The sequence below is a fragment of the Phoca vitulina genome, unplaced genomic scaffold (genome assembly GCF_004348235.1).
Source record: "Phoca vitulina isolate PV1807 unplaced genomic scaffold, GSC_HSeal_1.0 scaffold13, whole genome shotgun sequence".
Classification (NCBI taxonomy): Eukaryota; Metazoa; Chordata; class Mammalia; order Carnivora; family Phocidae; genus Phoca; species Phoca vitulina.
Genome location: NW_022589716.1, coordinates 3,547,403 through 3,573,705, shown reverse-complemented (window position 1 = coordinate 3,573,705; position 26,303 = coordinate 3,547,403). Strand labels below are relative to the sequence as shown.

The 26,303-nt window shown below is 54.7% G+C and overlaps 3 protein-coding genes across 5 annotated transcripts; 2 read left to right on the top strand and 1 right to left on the bottom strand.

Moving 5' to 3' along the window:
* Nucleotides 1-4,816: 4,816 nt before the first annotated feature.
* Nucleotides 4,817-6,246, top strand: NR2C2AP (nuclear receptor 2C2 associated protein). Its single transcript, XM_032412522.1, has 5 exons — nucleotides 4,817-5,106; nucleotides 5,275-5,365; nucleotides 5,593-5,698; nucleotides 5,775-5,842; nucleotides 6,107-6,246. Exons 1-5 carry the CDS (start codon nucleotides 5,069-5,071, stop codon nucleotides 6,221-6,223), a joined length of 420 nt encoding a protein of 139 aa, XP_032268413.1. The 5' UTR covers nucleotides 4,817-5,068; the 3' UTR covers nucleotides 6,224-6,246.
* A 32-nt stretch (nucleotides 6,247-6,278) lies between these two features.
* On the bottom strand, nucleotides 6,279-12,272 carry RFXANK (regulatory factor X associated ankyrin containing protein). Of its 2 annotated transcripts, none has more exons than XM_032412521.1 (10): nucleotides 12,193-12,272; nucleotides 11,367-11,506; nucleotides 10,683-10,877; nucleotides 9,239-9,322; nucleotides 9,003-9,068; nucleotides 8,655-8,755; nucleotides 8,353-8,478; nucleotides 7,900-7,966; nucleotides 7,430-7,510; nucleotides 6,279-6,489 (listed from the first exon to the last, which is right to left on the bottom strand). In XM_032412521.1, exons 3-10 carry the CDS (start codon nucleotides 10,867-10,869, stop codon nucleotides 6,419-6,421), a joined length of 783 nt encoding a protein of 260 aa, XP_032268412.1. In that variant the 5' UTR covers nucleotides 10,870-10,877; nucleotides 11,367-11,506; nucleotides 12,193-12,272; the 3' UTR covers nucleotides 6,279-6,418. The 2 variants fall into 2 exon arrangements, with proteins under 2 accessions (XP_032268412.1, XP_032268411.1); XM_032412520.1 differs by having other exon boundaries at nucleotides 12,185-12,241.
* A 9-nt stretch (nucleotides 12,273-12,281) lies between these two features.
* On the top strand, nucleotides 12,282-22,209 carry BORCS8 (BLOC-1 related complex subunit 8). 2 transcript variants are annotated; one of them, XM_032412524.1, is made up of 6 exons: nucleotides 12,282-12,422; nucleotides 14,911-15,023; nucleotides 15,495-15,559; nucleotides 19,164-19,274; nucleotides 20,621-20,696; nucleotides 21,054-22,209. In XM_032412524.1, exons 1-5 carry the CDS (start codon nucleotides 12,386-12,388, stop codon nucleotides 20,652-20,654), a joined length of 360 nt encoding a protein of 119 aa, XP_032268415.1. In that variant the 5' UTR covers nucleotides 12,282-12,385; the 3' UTR covers nucleotides 20,655-20,696; nucleotides 21,054-22,209. The 2 variants fall into 2 exon arrangements, with proteins under 2 accessions (XP_032268415.1, XP_032268414.1); XM_032412523.1 differs by having other exon boundaries at nucleotides 21,050-22,209.
* The last annotated feature ends 4,094 nt before the right edge of the window (nucleotides 22,210-26,303 follow it).

Genomic DNA, 26,303 nt, shown 5'->3' with positions numbered 1-26,303 from the left:
TATCTAGTGGGCATTTATAGAGCACCAGCTGTGGAGTAGGTACTGTTGTCCTAGGAATATTTTTGCTTTGGGCAGGGTCTTTGCAGGGAGACTTCAACCTTAAGAAGTCTAGATCCATACAAAGGAATATTATTCAGCCATAAAAAGGAAGGAAGCCCTGCTACATGCTACATCACGGATGAACCTTGAAAGCATGCTGAGTGAAAGAAGCCAGACGCAAAAGACCACAGTATGGTTCAATTTATATGACATGTTTAGAACAGACACATCCAGAGACAGAAAGTAGATTAGTGATTCCCAGGGGCTGGGGGAGGGGGAATGGAGAATGATTGCAAATGTGTACTGGGTTTCCTTTTGGGACGATGAAAGTGTTCTAGAACTAGATAGTGGTGATCGTTGCACCATCATGAGAATATAATTAATGCTACTAAATTGTACACTTGAAAATGGTAAATTTTGTGTTCTGGTGTATTTTGCCACAATGAAAAACGGAAATGAGGGGGATCAAAAGTTTAAAGAGGTCAGCCCTTCCCCCACCTTTCCTTCCCAGGGTCTTAGTCTCTCAGTGCTTAGAATGGGATGTACTGGACAGAGAGTCTGCAATTCACACCATGGCCCACATGTGTGAGTGTGAGTGTGTGTGTGTGTGTGTGTGTGTGTGTGTGTGAGGGGGTCTCAGGCTGATGGGGGAACAGACAAATAGGTGACAAGATGGTTTCGGCAAAACTACCAAAGAGCAAAGAGGGGGTGGAGATGAATGAAGGTTGAGGAAGGACCCCAGGGGAGAAATGTTGCCCCTAAGCATTGGTACAGGTCCTTGTCTAATGCATGTGGACCCAGTCGGCTGGTCCAGGAGTGGGCGAGTGGTGGCCCCAGGGGCCAAAGTGACACACTGGGGAGCTATGCTTACTGTTCAGTCCTCATCACAGAGGAGAGATGGAGGTCAGGGGTCACGCTGATATGAGTGTCTGTAGTTGACAGGCTGGTGTGAAGGGTGATTATGGCAGCATTAGGGTGGGGGGGTCGGGGGTCTGGGTGTGATTGTGTGACATGCAAGGGATCCAAGCAGCTTTGCCTCCACAAGTTCAGGATTCAAAACCCCTCTTTTTCACTCCTAATAGAGTGACTCTGGGCCAGCCATTTTGTCTTTCTGTGCCTCGGTTACCCTATCTAAAAGGAGGATAATTAAGAGTCCCTGTCTTACAGGGTTGCTGAGAGAAAGAAATGAGAAGTAAACACATAAGATGGGGGCTGCTCTTATGTTTTGCCCATTTTCCAGCTGGGAGAAACTGAGGCTCAGAGGCATGGGACCACCTGCCTGAGGTTGTACAGTATGGGTATGGACCAAGTGGGAGCCTAGGTTCATGGCCTCAGAGCCAAGCTGACCCTCACCCCTGACTGCCCCCACCTCTCTACACCCCTTCCTCTCCACCCCCAGGTCCCCCTGGCCAGTGCCAAGACGGAGCTTAGAGGGGCTGGCCTGGGGCCCAGGGGAGGTGGGGGGGGGGGCGGCTGTTGCTGGGGGCTTGAATGAGGCAACCTTGCCTGGGAATCTGCTGGGCTCAAAGAGCTATTTATAGGCCTGCACTGGGATTGGGTGAGCCACCCTGCCAGCCCTGAGTGCCTTCTCTGTACCCCCCACACTGGGGCCCAGGCCAGGGGCTGGAGTGAGTTGAGGGAGGAAGCAGGGGAGGGGGCTGGTGGGCCAGAGCAGGAGCTGGGAGCTTGGACCTTCCAGGAGAGCTGGGTCTCAGGGGTGGACAGTAGCCCTCCAAAGTGCCTCTTAACATGCCCAAGGTGACACACGGACATGACACAAGCAGCCACATTCACACGTGTCACACAATGTCACCAACGAACCCCTAACCCACATCGCATCCCAGACAGCACAGGGGGCTTATATGCAACCACATGAGGCAAGACCACATATACATCGCACAGACCACGTACAACCTCATTTGGTCACACTCAAGCCATGGGGGTGACAACCAAACTCACAGCCGCACCTCTAGTCCGTTTACACTCAAATACACGTACTGCACCTTAGCTGTCCCGGCAGCCACCAACAGGTACATTTGCCCCACCTTGTTCACCTCCAACCCTGTTTATAGGCATGGGTGCACCTCCAGACAGCCAGCACCCAACTAAGATCACTGGGCACCCCTGGCACCCACATGGAGACGTGTAGTCCTCCCGAGATCCATCTCAGAGCCCTGCCACTTGTGCTCACCATTCAACACACCCAGCTGTGGCTCCGGGGGGTTCCCCGGTGAGCTCACTCCAGTCCCTTCACGCAGGGCCACACCCTCCCACTCCTACTGTCACCCCCACTTCCCCAGGCTCCCAGGCTCCCAGGCTCGCACCCTGCCAGGACGGACAAGTCCATCTGGAAGCTAGCGTGCATCTGTCTATTCTGAGGTGGGCCCTGTTGGACCCAGGCAGACCCTGGCAGATAAATCACACTTGGACCTGCCCCGCTGGGGGCTGCTGGCCTGGGAACCATCACATCCACCCCTACGTACTCTCCAGGCTGAAGCAATCACTTATCCCCCAGGGGGAAACCAAGGCTTGAAGCTTTCTGAAGGCCTTTCCGTACCCTGCTCCACCATGACAAACACATGGGAAGTTGGACCTGTTTTTTTGCCACGGGTGGGGCTGCATCCCCAGAGAGAGACTTTGCTGACCCATACTTGCTGTGTGACTTCAGCAAAGACCTGACTCTCTCTGAGACTCTGCTTCTTCTTTTGACAAATGCAAAACTCAGCCCAGTGGAGAGACCTCCAGCGCCAGACAGGTTTGAATCCTGGTCACCCCTGGATAACCTTAGCAAAATGACTTTGCTTTTCTGTGCCTCAGTTTCCCTCAGTGAACTGGAGTGGCAGCTCCTGGCTCTCCCAGAGCTTCCTCTGCCCCATCCCCTGGCTGAGGAGGGAGGGAGTGCCTAGTCTCTCCTCACTCAGGCAAATGAATGGACCACTTTTGGCTGCCCTGCTGGGAGCTTAGAGCTGCTAATTCCCTGGAGAAACAGGAGGTTCTTTCATGCCCTGGCGCCAGTGGGGTGAGGAGGCGGGAAGAGGGTACTGAGCTGGCCTCATCCCAGTGGGCAAGGTGGCTCCATGCCAAGACCAAGAGTGGCATGGGGGGCCCTAGGGCCATGCATCTTTTCTGGGGGACATTGGCTCTATCCTCAGCTGTAGAATGGAGGTGACATGGACCAGTACCGCAGGTTTGATGAACCAGAGACAGAATGTGGCTTCAAGTCAAACACAGGACGGGCTCTTAACAAAGGCCGGCCACTGTTGTTATGTGTCAGCCCATAGAGTCCACTGAGTTCTCCAGCAGTCCTATAAATAGAATTCCCTCCATTTCACAGATGAGGAAACTGAGGCTCAGAGTGGTCAACATGCTTGTCCAAGATCACATGGCCAGTGAGTGAGTGACCTAACCAGGATTTGAACCAAATCTGGGCCCTCCAGGGTCCATGCTCTTCCCACTTTCCTCTGGGAATAGAGAGGTCTTTTCTGCCACCCGTAGTCCTGGCCCCAGCCCTGAGACCAACAGAGCCAGGTCTAGATGGCACCAGGCCATGACTGAATGCAGGAAGTCCTGGCAGGCAGGGGCTGGTGGGGCGGCCCTTCCGCTAGTGTCCCAGTTTCCCAGCCAGCCCCCCCTACGCCACCGTCCTGGAGTGGGCTTGGGACGATGCTAGTAGGATGCCAAGAGAACCATTCCCCTAGCCCTTGAAGAAAGGGGCTGGATTCTAGACCATTCAGCTAAAGCCAGGAAACTGCAGCCTCCTGCCAGTGGCTGATCAGTCTCAGAACCCTCCATTCATGCAGATGGGATGGTGTCCTGCCCTTTCTCAAACATCTTCAGGCTCAGCAGGATCTTGCTCCATATATTTTATTCAAAATCATGGTCTTTCACCCAACCAGGCCTTTACTTATGCTGTTCTCCCGGCATGGACAAATCTACCCCCATTTTTCTTACCCTGATATATTCCTGCCTACCCATCAAAGTACAGACACAATATCCCCTCTCCCAGGACGCCCTCCCTCCAGGTAGAGCCCCTGGTCTCCCAGCCCTATTCTCCTTCTGGCTCAGCCCTGGCCACATGGGTCTGGGACTGTGTGTGTCTAGCTGTGTCTTACCCAAACTGGGGGCTCCTCAGGTGGGGGGCTGGAACCGAGGCCCCTCACAGTCCCCAGCACCACCCAGCACTGGGCTGAGCAGGAGGGAGCGAGTCGTTTAGTGAATCAGTGAACCAAATCTTTAGCCTTTGTGCAATCTGATTTGGCAAACCCCTGTTCATCCTTCAAATCCCACTTCACCTGCCCCCCTCCATGAAGCCTGTCCCAGGCAGCATTTACTAGGAAGAAAGATTTGGAGGCTAAGCCTCCCGTGTTCCAGCTGGGACACGGGAGGCTGATGAAGACTCGCTGTACAGGCAATATCGTGGCGTCTTCCTCGGCTCTTCCTTTGGTCCCTGGGAGGCAGTGAAGTGCGAGGCAGCATCAGCAGTTACAGAATGGATTTGGCAGACTTCCCCAGGTAGGGAGACATCATTCTAGGAAGTCTCTCAGACTCCAAAACCAGTGCTCTATACCCACAGGCACCAGAGACTGCGCCCCACATACACTCCGCACACAATGTTTTTGGCGCCTGCCTTCGACCTCCAGCTCCAACGGAAACTTAATCACTGGATGAAGGCCCTTTAAGAGGCGGGCACGGAGGGGCGGGGCTCAAATTACATCCTGCCCCGAGAGCGAAGGCTGGGCGGGTCTGAGTGACATTGCGCCTGCGCGGTGTCCTCGTGGTTCCGGGTCTCGCTTTGGTTCTCCGAGCTGTTCGTAGAGACGGAGGTTCGGAGCCTGAGCAAACCCACAGGAAACCTGTTTCCCTTCCTTGGACCTGCTGTTAAAGTCTGGCCTCGGGTCACTGGCAGTTTCTCTGAAACCCTTGCAGACTCAGGCGTGGCCAAGTTCGCGCCGCTGCGGCTGCGTTGGCGCCGGGATTCGAACACCGGCTGAAGTCAGCTCTGAGCCGTGTGAGGCTTTGTGGAGCCGAAATGACCCACTCTTTGGTTTGTCCAGAGACAGTGAGCAGGTGAGAACCTGGCCGCCGGGCAGCGGCGGGCGTGGCCCTTGAGCCCCGGGTTGACATAGCTGGGGGTGCCGGGGGAAGCTGGAGGTGAGGAGGGGGCGGGCCCTCTGGTGGGCGGGGCCTCGGCGCTGGGTTCAGCCCCTCGTTTCTCCCGGATTCTGGTGCCTCCAGGGTGAGTTCAGTGCTGAATCGCAACACCCGGCAGTTTGGAAAGAAGCATCTGTTCGACCAGAATGAGGAGACGTGCTGGAACTCGGACCAGGTGAGGCACCTCTCCCTGGATCCTCCACCCACTCCCGTGAATCAGATTCAGGGGTCCAGGGTGCCTTGAGAGCTAAGGAGAACTCCAGCTGGGGAGTCAAGTTGGCCACGGAGGGAACGTGTGCCAACAGCCCCCTCCCCCCCCCACCATCGTCTGTGTGAATGAGACAGGTATAGCAGGGCTCTGAGCAAGTGATTGTGAGCCTCAGTTTCCCTGTCTGCTTCCAGGGCCCCTCCCAGTGGGTGATACTAGAGTTTCCCCAGCGCATCCGTGTCTCCCAGCTGCAGATCCAGTTCCAGGGGGGCTTCTCCAGTCGCCGGGGCCACCTGGAAGGTACTGGAAGGCTCTGGAAGGTGGGGGTTTGGGAGGAGAACCCCAGCCTCACAGCCTGCCCCTTTCCCTGCTGCAGGTTCCCAGGGGAGTGAGGGTCTTTGCAAGATTGTGGACTTCTACCCTGAAGACAACAACTCCCTTCAGATATCCTGCCTGGGCCTCTGGGGTGGAGGGGTGGGAGGGTGGGCTGTGCCTCTGAAGGCTGTGGATCCTGGTGTGTGACCTTGAGCAAGTGGCTCTGGGCCTCCATTGCTTCATCTGTAAAATGAGCTGATGGTAACCTGTTCTGGGTGAGCGCTTCAGAGGGGCTCAGTGTGCTGGCTCACGCAGCACACTGGTGGTGTCTGAGCTGGGGCTGGCGGATGGGAAGTGATGAGCTACCTATTTCCCTTGACTGCCTGTGCTCACACCTTCCCTGTGCCCGCTGCCGAGGTGGACCAGCTGAAGATGACACTTGAGGACGCCACTGACTTTTTTGGCCGAGTAGTCATCTACCACCTGCGGGTGCTGGGGGAGAGGGTGTGAGGCCACTGGGTAGCTGACTCCTCCAGGAGACCCTTGGGGAAGCACAGTGAAGTCCTTCAAGTTATGCACACAGAAGGTTTATTGGTTCCTCCTGGGAAGGATCCCCTCCCACTGTCTGTCCAGGAGCTGCCTCTGAAGCTAGTTCTAGGTCAATTGTTTTGTTCCCTGAGTATCTGAGTCCCCAGTAGGCAGTCTTCACTCAGGATCTGCGGGCACCAGGTTGCTCTGGAAGAGTTTGAGGATGTGGTTCTCGATCACCTGTTGCACTGGAAACAGGACAGGGGAAAGGTGGGCCATGAATCCAATGGAGGCTGCAGGGGCACCGGCCAAATTGTACACTTTCCTGGGGGATGAGCTGGGGTATCCCACCATGAGAACTGCACCCTGCCTCTCGGGGGACAAAAAAGGATCTCCAGGCCCTGGGACATGGATGGAGGACGTACTTCATACATGGGGAAATCCAGACTCTCCCCAGAGTACAGCTGGGAAGACTGAGGCACCCAAGCCGGGAAACTCAACTTCCCCATGGTTTGTAAAAATGCACTTTTGGAGGCTTTTTAGAATCATAAAAACAATCTTTATCAAACAAAACTGGTGACTTGTGACTTTATTATTAAAGGATGAGAGGGGCCGTGAGGAATGATTTCTGTCCCAAGTGGGATAAAACTCAAAGGAATCCCTCCATGACCCCAAGGGTTTGGTTCTATTAGGATCTCTCCATTTCGTAGATGGGGAAGCTGAAGGGGGAAGTGGAGAATCAAACTGGGGTCTGCCTATGGTCCCCACTCACACCCACCTCCTGCCACAGAGAGGGCTAGCCTCAATGAGCCTGTGCACTGTGGCTCAGCCCCTCCTTGGCATCCTCATCCTGCCAGGCCTGTGTGTATACTGTTCCTCCAGCCTGGACACCATCCTCCCTCCCTCCCCTTGGGCCTCCAGGAAGCCCTCCCTGATTCCCACCTATCATGGGGCTGGGCCAGAGCTTCCTTTGGGCCTCCCAGCGCCTGTGTGTATCCCATCATGAATCCAGTCGCTGACCCACATTGGCCTCCTGCACGTGCCCAGGCCAGGTACACTGTGGCACTAGATGTTTGCTAACATGAACGCTCTCACTGCTAGCATCTGACACATCCGAGAGGCATGTCCTGTGTACCTGCGGTCACCCTACCTACAGCACACTGTCACTGCCCCATGTCTCAGGCTGACCTTTCCGATATCCCAGGGCCACGGCAAGATCCATTGGGGTATAGCCAGAGTCAGCCTCCGTGGTGAGATCAGCTCCTCGGGCTGCAAAGCAAAGCAGGTGTACAGGGGGGTGGAGGTGGGGATGGGGGACTGGGAGCCCAGAATGGGGCATGGCGATTTGGGAGGTCCAGTGATCCCTCACAGTACAGCCACAGGCCTGCTGGTTGCCCGTGTGGGCTTGGATGAGAACCTGAGCTCTCCAAAGAACGTGGCCAATAGAATCCCCATCTGCAGGGTCCCTGAGGCATGGAGGGTGTGGGTGTTCAACCCGGTTAGCTAGACCCCTGTACCATCCCACCATCTCCTGTCCCCAGATCAGTCCTCTGGGAAAAGCAGATAGTGACCACGCATCCCAAGAGCTGTTCAAGCAGAGCTTGGACCCCTCCCTGGCCCTCAGGATTCCTGGGGGGCCAGCTGCTACTCCCACTTACCCAACAAGGCTTCTACGCACTTCACATGGTTCCCACGCACAGCATACAGCAGTGGTGTCCCTCCATTCTGTTAAGGGCAGGGGCAAAGGCAACCAACATTCTGTCTTTTCCAGATTCTCAGAACACCCCCAACCCTCTAATTTAATGTGGTTCCTCCTCCTACTCATCACCTGGTCTAATTCCTCCTTTGGGTCTCAGCTTAGATACCCCTTCTTTCAGGAAGCCCTCCTTGACTTCCCTTGGCTATGTAAGCCACCTCCAGGCCCTTGCAGTTGCCTGTGTGTCTGCTATCACAGCGGTATTCACATTTCAGCTGACTGCTTATGTATCGTCTTCCTCTTCCTCCCCCCTAAACTAGGAGCTCTGCGAGGGATGGGTCTGTCTTGTGTTCTCAGCACCTATAACAGGCCTGGTACCCTGCCAGGTGCGCAGGGCCAGTGGCTGGTGCCTCACCCAGTCGTAGATGTTGATGTCCACGTCACGCTCGAGCAGCAGCCCCACAATGTCTGTGTAGCCGCCCATGCTGGCCAGTGACAGGGCACTTTCCCGCTCCTTGGCCAGGATGTGGGGGTCAGCACCCTGCAGTGGGGTGGGGGGAGCGGGGAGCAAAGGGAGTGGTGATGGGATGGGTGAGGGCGTCCCTTGGAATCCTGGGGTACCCATCGCGGCCCCATCTTACAGACATGGCACCAGCTGACTCAGACCCCAGCCCGCCCTCAAGTCCCTGGGAAGCCCTGAGCTGGGCTGGGACGCACCCACTCAAGCAAGAAGCGGACAGTCTCGATTTCTCCGAAGGCGGAGGCCCAGATGAGGGGGGTGAAGCCATGCTCGTCCGGCTTGTTGATGAGGTTGTCGCCTGGCAGGAGGGGGGTGGTACCACTGGGATGCACCCCTGCCCCCTCTCCCCAGTGCTGCGGGAGCAGGGACAGGGCGGGCGGCTGGGGTCAGACGTGGGCGGGGGGGGTTACATGTGTGGACATGCTCAAACGTGTAGATAGGTGAACATACGTGGAGCCTCAGGTCATTTCGGGACCCACATGCATACCCCAACACGTGTGGTCAGACAGGTATGGATACACCAGCGTACTCGTGTGGACACACACCTTTCCTCAGATGTTCCTTCAGCTGGCTCAGCTCCCCTTGGGCCGCAAGCTGGTGGATGGACAGGGCTAGGGGCCAGAGAGAGCCAGAGTCCTCACCTGTCCCGTCCCCGCTCCGTGCCTCAATTTACCCCATCCAAAGTTGTTCCTCTCAGCCCCTGCCACTCCTACTGCCCCTGCCCTGCTACTTAGGGAGGCCGGGGGAGGGCGGGGGGGGTGGTAACCGGAGGCCCACTTACAATCCAAGGTGGCTGGCAGGGCCGAAACCTCGTTCCCCCGCTGCCGGTTGGTGAGGGTTGTCGAGTGCTTCAGGGAGCTGCCTCCTGGAAGAGAAAGGAACGGCCTCAGTTTCCTCTCAGTATGTTTCTGGGGCTTCAGACAAGTCTTGGGGGCCTGAAGCTACCAAAGACAGTGCCTCCCTCCCCATTCACTCACTCTGCCCTCCTGGTGAGCCTTTCTCCTCCATACCTGGTGACATTCTGGGCAAACGAGACATAGTCCCTGCCCTCAAAGGGGGGGGGGGGTCAGACAGAAATAGAGAAATAAGTGTTCAGGAGCTATAAAAAGCAAGTAGTAGAAGAGAGCGGAAAGAGGGGAGGGCAGGGGGTGAGTCCATTTTAGACAAGGTGGTCAGGGAGGGCCACTCTGAGGAGAGGACACCAACTGAGAGCTTGGTCAGTTGAAGAAAACCAGCCCTGGGAAGAGGTGTGAGAAGAACTTTCCACATAGAGGGAACAGCACGGACTAAGGCCCCAGGAGGTACTGAATTCGACATGTTCAAGGATTCTAGTCAAAAGAAATCCTTGGGTCCTTAATAGGGTCAACAGAATCACCATCTGACCCAGCAATTCCACTCCTAGGTATCTATCCCAAAGAGCTGAAATCAACTGCTCAGACAACAACTTGTATCTGTACCAATGTGTACAGCAATACTAGTCACGATTGCCAAAAGAGGAACAACCCTAGTGTCCATCAGTGGATGAATGGATAAGCAAAATGTCGTCTGGAATGGACTATTATCAGGTCATGAAAAGTAAAGAAGCACTGACACGTGCTGTAATGCGAATGAACCTCAAAAACACCACGCTGAGGGGTGCCTGGCTGGCTCGGTCAGAGGAGCATGTGACTCTTGATCTCGGGCTTGTGGGTTCAAGCCCCAGGTGGGATGTAGAGATTAAATAAATAAAACTTAAAGCAAAACAAAAAACCATCATGCTGAGCAAAAGAAGCCAGACGCAAAAGACATGTTGTATGATTCATTTATATGAAACGTCTAGGACAGGCAAATCCATAGAGACAAAGTAGATTACTGTTGACGGAGGCAGGGGAGGAGGGATGGAGAGTGACTACTAATGGGGATGGGGTTTCCTTTTGGGGTGATGGAAATGGTCTGGAATAATAGATAGAGGTGTGGGTTACATGCATCGTGAATGTACTTACTGCCATTGAACTGTGTGCAAGTCTGCTTAAAATAGTAACTTTTATGTCATGTGGATTTAGCCATCCTCTATACATACGTGTGTATGTGTGTGTGTATGTATAAAAGCAATCTGTCACTGGGTGAGAGAGAGAAGACACATCCCAGGTAGTGGAACATAAAGACAGAGATCCTATCTTGGGCCTGACATTCCACTGTTCTTGCATCCCAGACGGGGAGTCGTCCAGGGGAAATATCCTACCTACCCTGAGGTGAGGAGGCACCAGCATCCGGTTCAGGATTCCCAGGCTCCAGGGTGCAGGGGAAAAGACTGAGCACCACAGTATCTGAGCCATCGGGGGCCTCATCCCCAGGGTCTTCAGGGTCCCCAAATTCTGGGATGGGGAGCTGCTGGGTCACACTGAGGTCCTCTGCAGGCTGGGTGGGCTCCATGGGGGAAGCTGGTGGAAGCACCAAAAGGGGAGAGAGAATAATTCTCAACAATTCCTATTAAGTAGGCACCAACGGCATACCCAACTTTGCACAGTGAGGGTGGCTAAACTCTAGCTCAGCTGGGAAGTAAAAACCAGAGTCCAGCTGCTTTTCAGGCTCACTCCTCCGCCCCCCTCACCAGGACACATACAACATGCTTTACATAAAATGGGGTCAACTACCTGGGTTCAAATCCCTCCACTTATAGGCAGAGAACTTGGGCACATGACTTAACTTCTCTGAGCCTCAGTTTGCTCATTAATAAAATAGGGAAGTGAGGTCTAAAATCATGCCTGTAAACAGTTAAGCTGGGGGCCTTATACACGGGCATAGCTTAATAAACGTTCTCTGTAGTTATTTTTTTGGGGGGGTCCCCAGAATGAGTGAGTGCTCAACAAAGATGTGATTGGTCCCATCCCCATCGGCCCCTCCCAAACAGATCCAGGAGGTCCACTCACCTCTAACGAGCCTCCTCTGTCACCCCACGCCGCAAGCCCGGGTCCCCCAAAACTTGGGGGCCCAATTCACAAACTTTTCTCCTCCAACTGATACAGGAGGGAGCAAGCTAGAATCTGGACCCTCACCGTCCTGGTTTCTTCTGCCGGGACAGAGAGCAACTTGATACGCGACCGCTACCCCCACCCCAGAGCTCTCCCACTGCGCCTGCGCACCCTGCCTCCCCAAAAGTGCCTAAAGGCGAGAGCTGTAGAAGCTGCTTCTGGCCCTTTAAGACTTGAGGGAGGGGCGTGGTTTCCGCTGGGGCCCAAGCAGTGCTGTTGCGCTTGCGCGTTCTTGCCCCGGCATCTCCGGAGGGAGCCCGGCCGGGTCAGGAGGGATGGGTGGAGCCTCAGAGGGCTCTGAGGATTTCATTGCGCCTGTCTTCCGTCACTCCCCCCCAGCTCCGCCCACAGGTCTTTCCAGAGGGTGCCGCTAGGCTCCCGTTGAGGCCGGATGGGTGGGGCTTTCTCCAGTCGGAAGACGGTGGGCGGGGAGCAGTCGGGGCGTCAGGGATTTAAAGGGGCGACACTGCCGTTGCACCCGTCCACAACAATGCCCCCTTTCCGGTCCTGGAGGCTTATGAGCATGTGTAAGAATCTGATGGCAGCAGGAGGGTACAGAAAGGCCGTTTAAAGCAGCCCGAAGTGGGCAGTGTTTGGAACCATTTCCCCAATTCGTCTGCCCCCGGAAAAGGGAGTTCGGGAAAGGAGGGCGCCCTTGCCCCTCCCTGCCTAGGTGTCCCTTCTGGAGCTTCAGGGGTTCTCCGCCCCTTCCTCACCCGCCTACCGGTGTGCCTCCTTCCCCAGTCTCTCACTCACGGCTTCTCTCCAGTCTGGGTACTCAGAAAGGACTGGGGAAGGAAGGCCAATTGACACCGGAACTAGAGTGGCGCAGCGTCTGGTTTCACAGGGGGAGGTTTAGGTAGCCTTCCCCAGAGACGAACTTCTGCTTCCGGTCTTCCGATCGGTCCGCGGGAGCTATGGAGGAACCGGAGATGCAACTCAAGGGAAAGAAAGGTGGTGCAGAGCCTCGGGCTGGGCGGAAGGGTGACCCGACAGGGCAGGAGGGGACAAAGGCTTGGAGGGAGCATGCGGGGGAACTAATTGAACTACCATTGAATCCTGGCTCGGCCGTTGACTAGTTTTAAAACCTTTAGAAAGTCTCCGTGCCTCGGTTTTGTCATCTGTAAAATGGGGTGTATGGTAGTCTCTCCCGGTCCCTCATAGGTTTGTTGTGAGAATTCAATGACCTGATGTTTGTAATGCATTAGAAAAACGCCTGGGACTTGGCAGTCGCTGTGCGTATTATTCCTTAATATGTTTACGGATTTGTCTGGGTTTACGTTAAAATATTTGTGAGTCAGCGTGTTTACAAATTACAAAGTGCCACAAACTATTTTTTTTTAAAGATTTTACTTATTTATTTGACAGAGAGAGACACAGCGAGAGAGGGAACGTAAGCAGGGGGAGTGGGAGAGGGAGAAGCGGGCCTCCCACGGAGCAGGGAGCCCGATGCGGGGCTCGATCCCAGGACGCTGGGATCATGACCTGAGCCGAAGGCAGATGCTTAATGACTGAGCCACCCAGGCGCCCCTGCCACAAACTATTTTTAAGTCATAAAGGTTTTTATTTTATCACACGTTATTTCTAGTTGATTTTTTAGAAGGCACAAGTACATTTCATTCCACCTTCTTCGCAACAACACCGAAGGGTAGGCTGTTATGCACATTTTCAAAATGAGGAGGACTAGGAGGATTAGAGTACATACAGTTTAGAGGTTGCAGGATGGGCTCTGCCCCACTGAGGGCGCAGTAGTGAGCTAGACAGACTGACACTGGCCAGACTCATGCACAGCCTCCTTTGAATCCCGGACACACCAGCGTTCTCTCTCTTGTCCACCGCACTGTACTGGGCAATAGCATGGGGTCCATCTCTGTAACAAACCTTGAGTGGGTGCTATTATCACTCTGTTTTTACAGATGAGGAAATTGAAGCTCAGAGAATCTCCTGCCCTCAAGAATCCAAGCTTTGATTTTTTTTTTTTTTTTGTAAACAGGTAACCTAATAAAGTGTAAGAGAAATGAACAAGGTGCTGAAGGTTGAGAATGAGGTGGAAGGGACATCTGATTAAGCTTGGTGATCAGGGAAGGCCTTGCCCAGGAGGTGACATTTGAGCTGAGACAGGAGGGATGAAAAGAAGCCAGTGAGGGAAGGGCGAGTCAGTGGCAGAACAGCAGGTGCAAAGGCACTGAGGTGGCAAAGTGTTCAGAGCTGTGCAGCAATACGGCAGCTCCTGGTCACGATATTTGTGGGCATTTAATTTAATTAAAATTAGGTAAAATTTAAAATTCATAGGGTGAGCACTGAGTAATGTATAGAATTGTTGAATCACTACATTAGTACACCTGCAACTAATATAACACTGTATGTGGACTATACTGGAATGAAGATTTTAAAAAAATAATAAAATAAAATTCAGTTTGTGAGTCATATTAGCCACATTTCAAGTGCTCAGTGGCCATATGTGCCTAGTGCCTATGTTATTGGACACTATAGAACCTTTCTATCATCTCAGAAAGTTCTTTTGGACAGTACTGGGGTGTTCAAGGAACAGCCAGGAGGTCATTGTGTCTTGGGTGGAGGGTGAGGAGGGCAGGGAGGTCAACAGCAGGCAGAATATAGAGCCTTATGGACCATAGTAAGTTAGGTGATTTTATGCTGTGGTCGATGGAAGCCATGGGAGGATTTCAGACAAGGGAGGGACATACCTGACAGGTTCATTAGGAGCTCACTTTATCTGTTGTGTGGAGATTGGACTGTTGGCAGAGGGGAAGCAGGGAGACCAGGGAGGAGCTGACTGAACCTGGTATTCAGGTGGGAGGTGGCCATACCCAGACCAGTGGGGGCAGTGTAGTGGAAAGAATGGATGAGGGAAGAGAGAGAAACAGGATAGGGAGGAAGCTGAGCAAGGAGTGCTGTCAGGTAAAATTCTCAGCCTGATCCTTCAGGAGAACTCAGAAGGATGAGTTATACCTCCACATTGTCCCAACAAAAGGCATGGGACATGATTTAATACCCTTTGATGGCTGAAGGCCATCCAGGGATCTAAGCTTCCAGGCATTTTCAGGTCCAGTAATTGGTGGGACTCTCTGAAGAAGAATCTCAGATTCATTCCTTGGGATAAAAGGAATGTGAAAAGGGTCCAAGTGGACGGAAGCAGTGTCTACTACAGGTGGGCTTGGGAGGGGAAAATCATGAGTCCACTGGATGTGTTAACATCATGATAAGTGAGGCCTTTTCTGTGACCATCTCCTTCCACCTATCACCGGGGCCACAGGTGACCTAGCTCCTGGGTGGGACACCGGACAGTCCTCACTGCCTAGCTGGACTCATGGATTAAGCAGTCAAGAGTCTTATGCTTTGTCCCTGTGTCTCTGCTGCCCTTCCCCTTGTTCTGCCACCCCCCCCCACCACCCCTACGCCCAACTGTTGATTTTCGATCCAGTCACAGACAAGTTCACTGAGAGCGTCTATGTCCTGGCCAACGAGCCGTCCGTGGCCCTATACCGGCTGCAGGAGCATGTGCGCCGCTCTCTGCCCGAGCTGGCCCAGCATAAGGTGAGCTCCACTTGCCCCTTCCCCTGCCCTCCCCCAGAGTCCTCACGTCATGAGCCAGGACCTGCTATGTGGAGCTGGGGCTGTTGGGGGAGGAGTCAAGGCTGGGACCCCAGCAAGGAGGCACGAGGTCACTGAGACAGGTTGGGGCCATGGGTGGACAGACTTGGGAGAAGGGGACGCAGGATGTGCATTTGTTGTGACCTGTGTAGTGAGAAGGAGGCAGCTGCATGTGGACCCGAGGGAAAGATGTGCCAGGCAGAGGGAATAGCCGGTGCGGAGGCTCTGAAGCACGGTAGCCAGGTGTTCAGAGAAAGCCCAGACTGGTGGGGGAGGGGATCTGTAGGAGGGAAGATCAGAATGGAGGTGGCTGGTCTCTGTGGCCACAGGGATGGGTGATCAGGTGCTCCGTCCCAGAGAACTGGGAGGGTGGAGGTGGCAGCCCCCTTGATGACAGCTTCCTATCCCCCATAGGCCGACATGCAGCGGTGGGAGGAGCAGAGCCAGGGAGCCATTTACACAGTGGAGTATGCCTGCAGGTGAGCACTGAAGCCTCCCCACTGCCGGGGGGCACCTCTTGGGCATTCAGGGGCACCTCAGCCAGCTGCTCAGTGAATCTTGCCCTGCTGAATGCACCTGAGTTGAGGCATGTGGATCTCGACTTACCTGGCCACACAGCAGGTTCCAGCCCAGGCCTGTGCTTCTCACCATCGGCCCACCCGCACGTGCCTCAGGCAGGCTTCTTCAGGGAGCTGAGCCCCTCCCCATGTGTCATAGGAAGGGGTGATAACGGTTTCGGGGAGGTGCCAACTGGGCCGGGAGCCGGTGCCTCAAGGGGTGCTTCCCTCCCACAGCCAGGACCACAGACTGGCCAGTGGGATGAACAGCAGCTTGCGGGGAGGTCCAAAGCACAAATATGGCTGTTTATTTTTAAATGTTTATTTATTTATTTAACTTATTTATTTTAAGATTTTTATTTATTTATTAGCACAAGTGCGGGGGCTGCAGAGGGAGAGTGAGAGACTCCCCACTGAGTAGGGAGCCCAATGTGGGACTTGATCCCAGGACTCTGGGATCATGACCTGAGCCGAAGGCAGACTCTTAATGGACTGCGCCACCCAGGTGCCCCTTAAATTTTGATTTCTTTCCATTTTATTTTTTTTATTTTAAGTAGGCTCCACACCCAATGTGGGGCTCAAACTCACGACCCTGAGGTCAAGAGCTGCAAGCTCCACTGAGTGAGCCAGCGAGTCGCCCCTCCAGTTTTTTTTGTTGTGTAACATACACATAAAATTTATCACCTTGACCATTTTTAAGTGTACAGTAGTTCAGTGGTATTAAATACATTCGTAATGCTGTACAGCCATCACCACCATCCATTTCCAGAATTTTTTTCATCTGGCAAATCTGAAATTCTCCCCGTTAAACACTAACTCACCTTCCCCTCTCTCCTAGCCCCTGGCATCCACCATTCTGTTTCCTGTTTATGAATCTGACCATTCTAGGGACCTCACACAATTGGAGTCTTACAGTATTTGTCTTTTGTGTCATCTCCTGTCCCTCAGCATGCTGTCCCCCAGGTCTCACTATGTGGCAGCCTGTGTCAGAATGTCCTTCCTCTTGAAGGTCGAATGGCATCCCATTGCATAGGGGCACGACATCGTAGGCATCTGTCAGTGGATATTTGGGTGGCTTCCATGCTTTAGCTACTGTGGACAGTGCTGCTGTGAACATGGGTGGACCATTTCTTCTTCTTCTTCTTCTTTTTTTTTTTTTAAAGATTTTATTTATTTATTTGAGAGAGAGAGAATGAGAGAGAGAGAGAGCATGAGGGGGGGAGGGTCAGAGGGAGAAGCAGACTCCTCGCTGAGCGGGGAGCCCGATGCGGGACTCGATCCCGGGACTCCAGGATCATGACCCGAGCCGAAGGCAGTCGCTTAACCAGCTGAGCCACCCAGGCGCCCTATTCTTATTCTTCTTAGTTTGTGTTTAGCTTTCGCTAAATCTTCAGATCCTCCCCGCCCCGCCCCCGCTAAGGGAAAGGTGTGTGAGAGAGTAAAAAGCGGTAGTCAGCGTTTCTTTTCATCATTGCACCTTTGCAGGGCTTGCCTCCTGCTCTTCTGTTGGTTCCCCTGACTATACTTAATGTCCTGGCTTGTTCTGTTTGCCTCGGGAGTCTGGCAGTTTTATTTAGAAGTGCCGCTTGCCCTTTGTGCTGGCTAAGTCATTTTGGTGGAGGCCAGACACCCCAGCAGTTCTCATCTGTGGCACTGTGGGCTTGGCCTGCCTGTTTCTGTTGTGTGGGTGAAGGTTCCTTGACAGGAAGTCCTGCTGCCAGGGGCACTGAGCTGAGTGTTCTGCCATCAGCAGCCTTGGCCCCTCCACTGGGACAGATGGCGGTTTCTTGAGGATGGTGGCCTCAGATACCCTCCTTAATTAGCTCAAGGAAGAGTAGAAAAGAAGTAGAGGAGTTTCTGTCTCACGTCTGCCAAACAGCTGCCAGACAGCTTCTGGACAGCTGCGAGCTCGCTAGTGAGGCCCAGGTTAAAGGAAGAACACGTCAGAGTCCGTACTTTCTCCCGGTTCTTCTAGCTGCCCCGTCTAGTGCAGGAGTCCAGGCTAAGGGTGACTGTTCACACTTAAAATTTTAATGCAGCAAAATGAAATAAAAGATTCATCTCCTCTGTCTCACATAACCATATTTCAGGTGCTTAGCAGCCAAGTCAGTGGATAAAGAATGTATCTACCATGTTCCAGAAAGTTCCACTGGGCCATGCTGAGCTAGGCAGGAGGCCAGTGTACTCTGAGCACGTCTCTTGAGGGAGATGCAAATTTCTCTATGCTAAGAGACCAGGTTTCCTTTACGGACACGAAAGAGCCCTTATCTTTTAGTTGTTCAAAATGCTTTACACAGTGTTAACGGTGTAAAATTTAAAGGTATTAAATTGGGGTAAACTATTCAGTAGGGAACTTATAATAGCGAGCTTTTTATCAAGGTGGGTAAACAGAAAAGCTGACTGCATTTGGTGGTGCTAAGATGAGCAAGCTAACGGAGCAGGTGACAGCCGAGGCTCCTCCCCGCCCCCACTCCTGCTTTGATCTCCTGGCCATTTTCCAGCAGGTCCCTGGCTGATAATAAATGGGAGTGATTTCTTGGTCTTTATTAGAAGGGCTTTAAAATGACACTTTTATTTTTACTGCAGATGTTACACAGGTGACTTGCTGGCATTAGCAAGGCCCTGAGTGGCCTGGTAAACATTTTCCTGTAGTGCCTTTGGAAAGGCCATTTTCCTTAGACATTCATCAATGTGGCACCAACACGAGGTTAGCACAGCTTTGCCGTGGTGCCCCCCCCCTCCAAACGGTGGTGAATTATTCTAGTTCCCTCCAAACTCACCTCCAGAGCTTTTCATAGTTGAGTTGGTAAGCTTCCTTCAGAGGCAGGAATAGGTTATCTAAGAGGAAAGCAAGATGTCTTTGAGGGTATCTTTACATGCTTATAGCTTCTTCAGAACATTAGGTGATCTAGGGGCATCTGGGTGGCTCAGTTGGTTAAGCATCTACCTTTGGCTGAGGTCATGATCCCAGGGTCCTGGGATCCAATCCCACATCGGGCTCCCTGCTCAGCGGGGGGCCTGCTTCTGTCTCTCCCTCTGCCATTCCCCCTGCTTGTGCTGTCTCTCTCTCTCTCCAATAAATTAATAAAATCTTTACAAAAAACCAAACCAACCAAACAAAAAAAGATTAGTTGATCTAGCAGCAGGGATGTAAAAGTTGCATCTGGGGTGCCTGGCTGCCTCAGGAGAAAGAGCATGTGACCCTTGATCTCGGGGTCATGAATTCGAGCCCTATGTTAGGTGTAGAGATTACTTAAGTGAATAAATAAATAAAAACTTAAAAAAAAGTTGCATCTGGCCATCATGTGCTCTGTTGAATGGATATCATCTAGGCACGGCAGGGAAATCGAAACTTGAAGCCCATGATGAGCCCTCCAGGAGGACCATAGCATCCCCCAGGTGCCTGCTGAGCCCTGAGCCCGTGCAGGCCCCCCACCAACCTCCATTTGGGAGGATACACCCACACGCGTGGGAAGGGGAGGGTAAAGCAGGCGTGGCGCCAACTGGGTCCATCCTCCCATTTCAGCGCCGTGAAGAACCTCGTCGACAGCAGCATCTACTTCCGCAGCGTGGAGGGTCTTCTCAAACAGGCCATCAGCATCCGGGACCACATGAACGCTGCCGCCCAGGGCCACAGGTAGCTCCGGGGACCACCCCCTCCTGCTGCTCTCAGCCTCCTCGCTGTAAGGACCTTTGCTGCTCAGCCAGGAACTGCCGCTTCTCACTCCTTAGCTCTCTTTCCTCATCTCATGGTGTCTGGTGGCTTCCTCTCGTCCTTTGGCATCTGTAGTGGGAGAGTTCAGCCACTCAGCACCTAGTCCTGAGCTCTGCTGTGGGCCCAGCCCTGGGCTGGGGACTGGGGACACGGCAGTGACCAACACCCGCGTGCTCATGGTCTCACGGGGAGGCACACAGCGACCAGGTAAACGCGGAACAGACAAGAGCACTTCAGATGCATGAAGGAAGAAAAGGGAGGTGGGAGCAGAGGCCTGAACACCATGCAGACAGAGGTGCCCTGGGGAGGGTGTTCCAGGTTGGACAGCGGTGAGGCCAGAGGCCCTGGGGCTGGTGATCTGGGGCTGGTGTTGGAGGAACATCTAGGAGGTGGGTGTGGCCAGAGCTGGGGAGCAAGGGGGAGCCAGCGGGGTGGGCAGGGGCCTTGCCGGCAGCAGGGAGGGCCCCAGAGCTGAAGGAGGCTTTAGACCGAGCACCAGATGGCCTCAAAATGAAAAGCACTTGCAGTCCTTGCACACGTGGGAGAGAGTTTTTGTTTTCATTTTCACGCTAACGTAATAAACATGCATTTGAACACACGGGCACGTGCTGTGAGCTGGAACCCGACTTTGAGATGTGTCTGGCTCCTTCAGTTTAGGGGTTCTGGCATGCCTGTCCCCCACCAGACATTTAGAAAGAAAAAAAAAATCTGTGTCACTGTTTCTGAAAACTGAGACACAAGAATTGTCAAAAACAAAAAAAGCCTTGTGGATGTGTAAGAATGGGCGTGCCGCCATTTCTCTCTGAGGGGAGCATCGCGTGCATTTCTCTGGGTTCGTTGTGCCGCAGGTCGGGTGACAGCCATCTGGACAAGAGTTTACTGTGTAGTGTCACGCACGGCACCCTGTGCACAGTAGGGCTGCGAAAAGCCATCGCTCTGACTTTTCATTCACCGTGTCCCGAGCGCTTTCGAAGGCCTTGCTTGGGCCTGCCACTGTGAAAAGGCAGGTGCTTCTGAAAAAGGCCATAGCAGCGTGAGGTGCTGCTCCCCCTTCCCTGTGTGGGTTTGAAGGGCCCGGTCCTGCATGAGTCCGCACCATGACCTCTGAAGTGGGTGGCTGGTCCCATTTTTACAGAGGATGCCCTGAAGGCTGAGGCCAGGGGTCTTAGGGGACCGGAGGGTGATCCAGTTCCATCTCCAGCCTAAGTGAACAGGCCCGACTGGCCTCTGACTTTGGCCTCAAGGACGCTGCTCATGTTTTGTTCCAGCCCTGAGGAACCACCCCCGCCCTCCTCAGCCTGATCCCAGAAGAGACTTGGAGGTGCTTTGGCCCCTCTGACGCAGGTCAGTGCCAAGTGGGGTCGTGAGCCTCTGTCCTCCATGCTCTGAACTAACCCACCCTCTCCGTGTCCCAAAAGGGACCTGCTTGTCTAACCACTTGGGCTTTCTCCCTGAGCTTGTAGGATGCTTTCATCAGTGGGAGGCTTCAGGGTGGTAGGGACCTTGAGCCCTCTCCTGCTCAGGACATCGTCAGCCCTTCTCCCTCGTGCTCTTTTCTGCCATCTTCCTGCCCCTTATCCAGGCCACAGGCCCTGTCCCAACCCCAAGTTCCCCCTGCCAAGACAGAAAGGGGATCCCATGTTTCTCCTAGCCTGCCACGTGCCCGCTGCTTGCTCCGCTCACACACATTCTCTCAGGCAGAGCCCAGCGTGGCGGTTACCCACCCAGCTCAGGAATCTTCGCCCCATTGCCGACCTGCCGCGTGACCCTGAGAAAGTCCCTCCCCTCTCCGGTCTCTGCTTGTCCCTTCTGTCAGAGAGGCTCATCAGGCAGCGGAGGGTGCTGCGCCCAGTGCTGTGTGTCATAGCTGTCCGCTACTGCTGCATGACAGACTCTCCCAGAACTTAGGGGCCGACACACCAGTCGTGGGCCTGCTCACAGTTCTGCAACGTGGGCTGGGCCCCGCTGGGCAGGTTGGCCGGGCTGACCTGGAGGCCGCCATCTGGCACTCATCAGAGTTCGATGGGGCTGCACGGTCAGAGGCGGCCTTGCTGTCACATCTGAATCTTGACCAGTGCTGTCTGGCTGCTGGGGGTCCAGTCCTCCTGGGCACGGCCTCCCGGGCAGGCCAGCCCAGGCTTCTCTGGGGACCGGGTGCCAAAGAGAGCAGCCCCGGCGTGCACGACGTTCACCTTGCGGCTGTTCCATTTGTCAAGGCCAGCCACGTGGCCAGGCCCAAAAGCCAAGGGGAGAGGCCTGCAGGGAGGCATCAACACCAGGAGTGTGGCTGACCGCGCGAGGAGAGCATGGCGCCCAGGAAGGCCGCGCATGTTGCTCTTCTGTGCCCGTGGAGGGCAGACCCCGGCAGATGGGAGGCCCCTGAGGGACTTTCTAGCCCTTACTGTTGTAGCTCTCAAAGCCCTGCTCATTTGCCAGGCACTGTGATGGCGCTCTCAGAGGGCTGGGGTGGGGACCGGGCCTTCACAGCCCCAGAGCAACAGCGTCTCCCCAGAGCCGAGAGGCAGCAGAGCTCCTGCCTGTGCGGTCTGAGGACTTCATGAACAGCTGCTGGGTGCTACGTTTAGCTCTCTGGGGGTACTGGGGAGTCCCACAGGCTGTGGGATCGCCTAGGGGGCGTCGGGAGGGCCTGGAGCCGGGGGGGCTGCCAAGAGGGTCAGCAGCCCACCCCAGTGGCCTGCACAGGGTTGCCCACCAGCCCTGGGCCCACAGGCCATCGTCTCCCTCCGCCCATGTCTTTGCCCTGGTCCCTCCCACCATCCAGCCTCAAGGATGCTGCCCTTCCGACACCCTGTGTCTTCTACCGTCCCTCTGCTGCTGCGGCCCCTCGGAATAAAATGCTCTGTGGCTCCTCTGGATCCTGCCTGTGTCCCTACAGACCCTGGTCCCTTCCTCTTCAGAATTGCTGCCCACTGTCCCTCTCAGAGTCTTCCATCCCCACTTTTCCCCCAATACTGCGCCCCACAGGGTGATTGGTGGCCTTTATAGGGTCTAGTTGCAGTCTCCCCGGCTTCTGACTTCACCTGCCTTTCCAGTCCTGGGCCTGTATGCACGGTTCCCTTTTATAGAAGAGGAAACAGTCTCAGAGAGGTGAGGCGGGGTCACCACCCTTGACCGGAAGTGGGAGTCCTACGCAGCCCCTTCAAGCCCTGGGTTTCACTTCTCCGTCCCACCCAGGCTCCTGCCTCAGGTGATGCCTCATCAGGGTGACCTTGCAGCCCTGGGGGTCTCACACCTCTCCCTGACCCTCATCCCCCAGCCCAACTAAAGCCGGGCCTTTGGACACAACTCTGGGATCCGGCAGGGAGTGAAGACCGAGTAAGTGTGGCCAGCACATTCCTCTTCTGCCCAGAGCCTCTGGGCTCCTCTGTGAATGTCTAGAGATAAGGCTTTGCTGCCCCTGGACACCTGCCTGCCCCCCGTCAATCATGGACACGGTCATGGCCATGGCCCCTCAGCCCAGTAACTGCCACCCTGTTAAACCTGATCAGCCACTCACTGTGTGCCCAGCACTATGCTGGGGCTTTTGCAAGGGTCATCTTTTCATCCTTCCTCCTCAGGCAGCCTTGTAAGGCAGGTGTCACCCCCAAATACAAATGGGAGAAGAGTCTTCAAGAGGTGGCATGAGCTGTACAAGGTCACACAGTGGACTCATCTGGCTTAGTCCCAGCCCTGTCTCTGACATGCTGTGTGACATGGGGCCCAGAGCTGGGTCTCTCTCGTCCTCCCTTTCTCCACCTGGACAAGGAAGGCTGGGCTGGACCTTCTCTACAGGCTGAGGGGGGCATTTGTGTACCTGCCTGCATGGCCCGCATTCTGTCTTGAGCAGAAATGCCCACCCCAGACTCGGGCCATATGGAAAAGCTACCTTTCATTGGCCGATCAGAGCCACCCTCTCCCAGGTCACCGAGATTGGGTGGAGATGAGCGTGTGACCCAGGGAGAGGTCTCACCCAGAAATTTTGCTGGGAAGCATGGGGAAGTCACCATCTTCCCATTAGGGTTGTTGAGCTAGGCAGATAGAAGGGGAGACCAAGAACACTCGTGGGGTCCTAGACCCAGCTGTACCCGACACCAGCAAAACTCGATTCCTCAGTATCATTAGTCTCCAACTTACTGTATTTGCCAAAATTGCTCTGAGTCAATTTCTGCTGACTACCGGAGAGCCCACACTGACCACTGTGACTGTCAAGGCTGGAAGGTCATGCTCCAAGGTCAGCTCTGTGTCATTGCAGTATCTAGCCCCAGATATCAGGGAGAGCAGAATGGAGTTATTTGGGGTAGAGTCAGGGTGAGTCACACTCTGAGCCCACTGCTCTGGTTGGAAGAGAGGGGTGCCAAGAGTCAGGGGCACCCTAGGGGAGAGAGGGTCCTGGTGGGGTGTCAGTGTTGTGGAGGAGCCTGAGGGCCTAGAACGGGGTTCATGAACACAGGAGGTGTGGAAGGACTACCTCCCACAGCCAGGAAATAGGTCAGTTCTTTCCCCTTTCTAGGGTGTATTAGGGGCCTCAGTCCACCATCCTGCCTCCGCACTGCCCCAGCTCGGTTTTGCAGGGAGGGAGGATCCTTAAGTCCGCCCCATTAGTGGCCTTGACTGGTGTGTGGCATCCCCCAGAGTCACTCTCCCTCTGCCCACTCTGAAGGCGCTTCTTGTGCGACTGTCCTTCCACCTGTCGGTCAAGCAGCCATTTGTCCAGCAAACCTTGACTGCCCTCTGTGGGCCAGGCCCTGCCCAGGGATGCCCTGGTGAGCAAGACAGGCCAGCCCTGTCAGACCTAGGGGTCAGACGGGCAGGACAGACAGGCAGCTAAGTAAGTTAATTGCAAATATTCCAGGGGCTGCCGAGGGCTTGCTCCTGCCCTGTGACCTAGGCGGGAGCATCCGTGGTGTGCCCCAGACCATCCCAGGGCTCCCCATCACGCACAGTCCCTCCGTGCGATCTCAGCTAATGACTCATAGTCTTCTCCATTGAAAGAGCAGGACTCTGGCCTGAAGACCCCTCACACTGCCAGCCCGGGGGCTCCCTATGTCGCTGGTTTATTTGCATTTCATTTGCATGTCCGTCTCCCACTCCCACCTAGAGAACGTTCACACCCGCTGGCCACCAGGGGGCGCAAGAGGCAAAGACTTGGTCAGGCCAGTGGGCCTCCCAAGTGGTCATTGTCCGCATTCCTGGCTGTTCCTGCTGGGTGCATTGTGATCCTCTGCTCTTTTTCACCCCATACGTCCTTGCTCGCATTTTCAGAGCGTGAACTAAGGTTCCATGAGGCCGGTTTACCCAGCAGGACCTCGCACCTATCCCCATGTGCTTGCTCCTGGGCTCTGCTGGCAGCCTCCCCTCCTTGCCAAGGCGGAGGTGTGGGGATTCTGAGACCCGACTCAGTAGGATTTGCTTCCAGGACAGCCCCAGAGATAGGAATTGGGGGTAGCTGGGAGAGAGGCAGTGAGCTCCTTGTCCCATGAGGCATTCAAGCTGGAACCTAGCACGCATGAGGGTAGGGATGACCTGGAAAGGATCTCAGCTCTGGGTGAATTGTGAGGCCACCCCAGCCTCTTTCAAATCTGTGGATGGGGTAAAAGGAGGCCCAAGAGAACAGTGACTTGCCTCCAGTTGGCCCACAGTGGTCAGGATGGGACTGAGACTTCAGTTTTGGCTTTTTGTCCTTAGCCCCAATCCAAGTTCTGTTTTTTATTTTAGGCCTGCTCTATACCCCCAGACGGTTCTACCCCTAGGAAATTCCTTCCTAGCTCTGCCACATCCCCCAGCGAAGTCTTTGGTTGCCTCAGCTTGGTCCCCATGACCCTCCATCACTCAGACCCTCTCCAGGGCTCTCTAGTTCTTCAAGAAACCCTTGGAGACACCCCTTTGGTGCCACCACACACGGGACCCGGCCTGGAGGAGCCTCCATGATGGGGGAAACCGAATCAGACACAGACATCCCCAACCATCTGGGTCAGTGCTGGGCTGGGAGGAGATATGGGGATAGAGGAACCCCAGATGGGAGGAGGGGGCATTGAAGGTGGGCCTCGAAATGATTCCAGCCTCCAGGAGGAGGGGCTGCTATTGTCCCCATTTTTCACATGAGCGAACAGGCTCACAGTGGTGCAGTGACCAGCCTGAGATCATGCAGTGAGTGGCAATGGGAACTGGGATGGGGACCTAGGCTCTCTAACCCTGAGGTCCTATCTACTGGACCACACTATACTTGCCATGGAGGGTCCTTCAAAGCCTTCCCATTCTGACATTGTGGGAGGGGATCTGGAGGAGGGAGAGGCAGCTTTTCCATTCCTTCCTACCTTCTCACCCTACCTCCACCTGTGCACACATCCCCCATCCTCCAGGCCCCTTCCCAAATCACCCTCTATGGCCCTTTCTACTCCTCCCCGCAACCCTCCCTTCCACTCTCCAACCTCATACTCCTGCAACTAAGGGTGTCCCCTCATCTGAGAAGACTGAGGTCGAGACTTTGACTGCCCTGCTGGGGGATGAAGGGTATAGGACAGGAACTGGGGTAAAGACAAAAAGAAGGGGCTGTTACAGGAAACAGTGCGAGTGATAGAAGGTGGAATTGGCTAGAATGGGAAGGGGGTGTGGAACATGAGTGGGGGGGGCGGAGCAGGGGCAGGAACATAGGAGGGAGCCCTAGTGGTGGGAGGGGGCAGTGGGTGGGATGCATGGGGGTAGACCCAGCCAGCTCAGATCAGGCAGACCCTTCCCGACACGCCCTGGTTACTCCCAGAGCTGCTCCAGCTGCTGCCCTCACGTAACCAGAGCCTGCCTGTTGCATCAGAGGCGGGCGGGCAGCCACGGGTAAACAGAGCAGCCCTCGGGGGGCCCGGGGCTCCCCAGCCACCTGCACGCTCCCCAAGCCTTGTTCTGTGCTTTGGAGCCAAGGCAGAAGCCCCCATCCTAGCCTGGGCTCTGTGTGTCCTT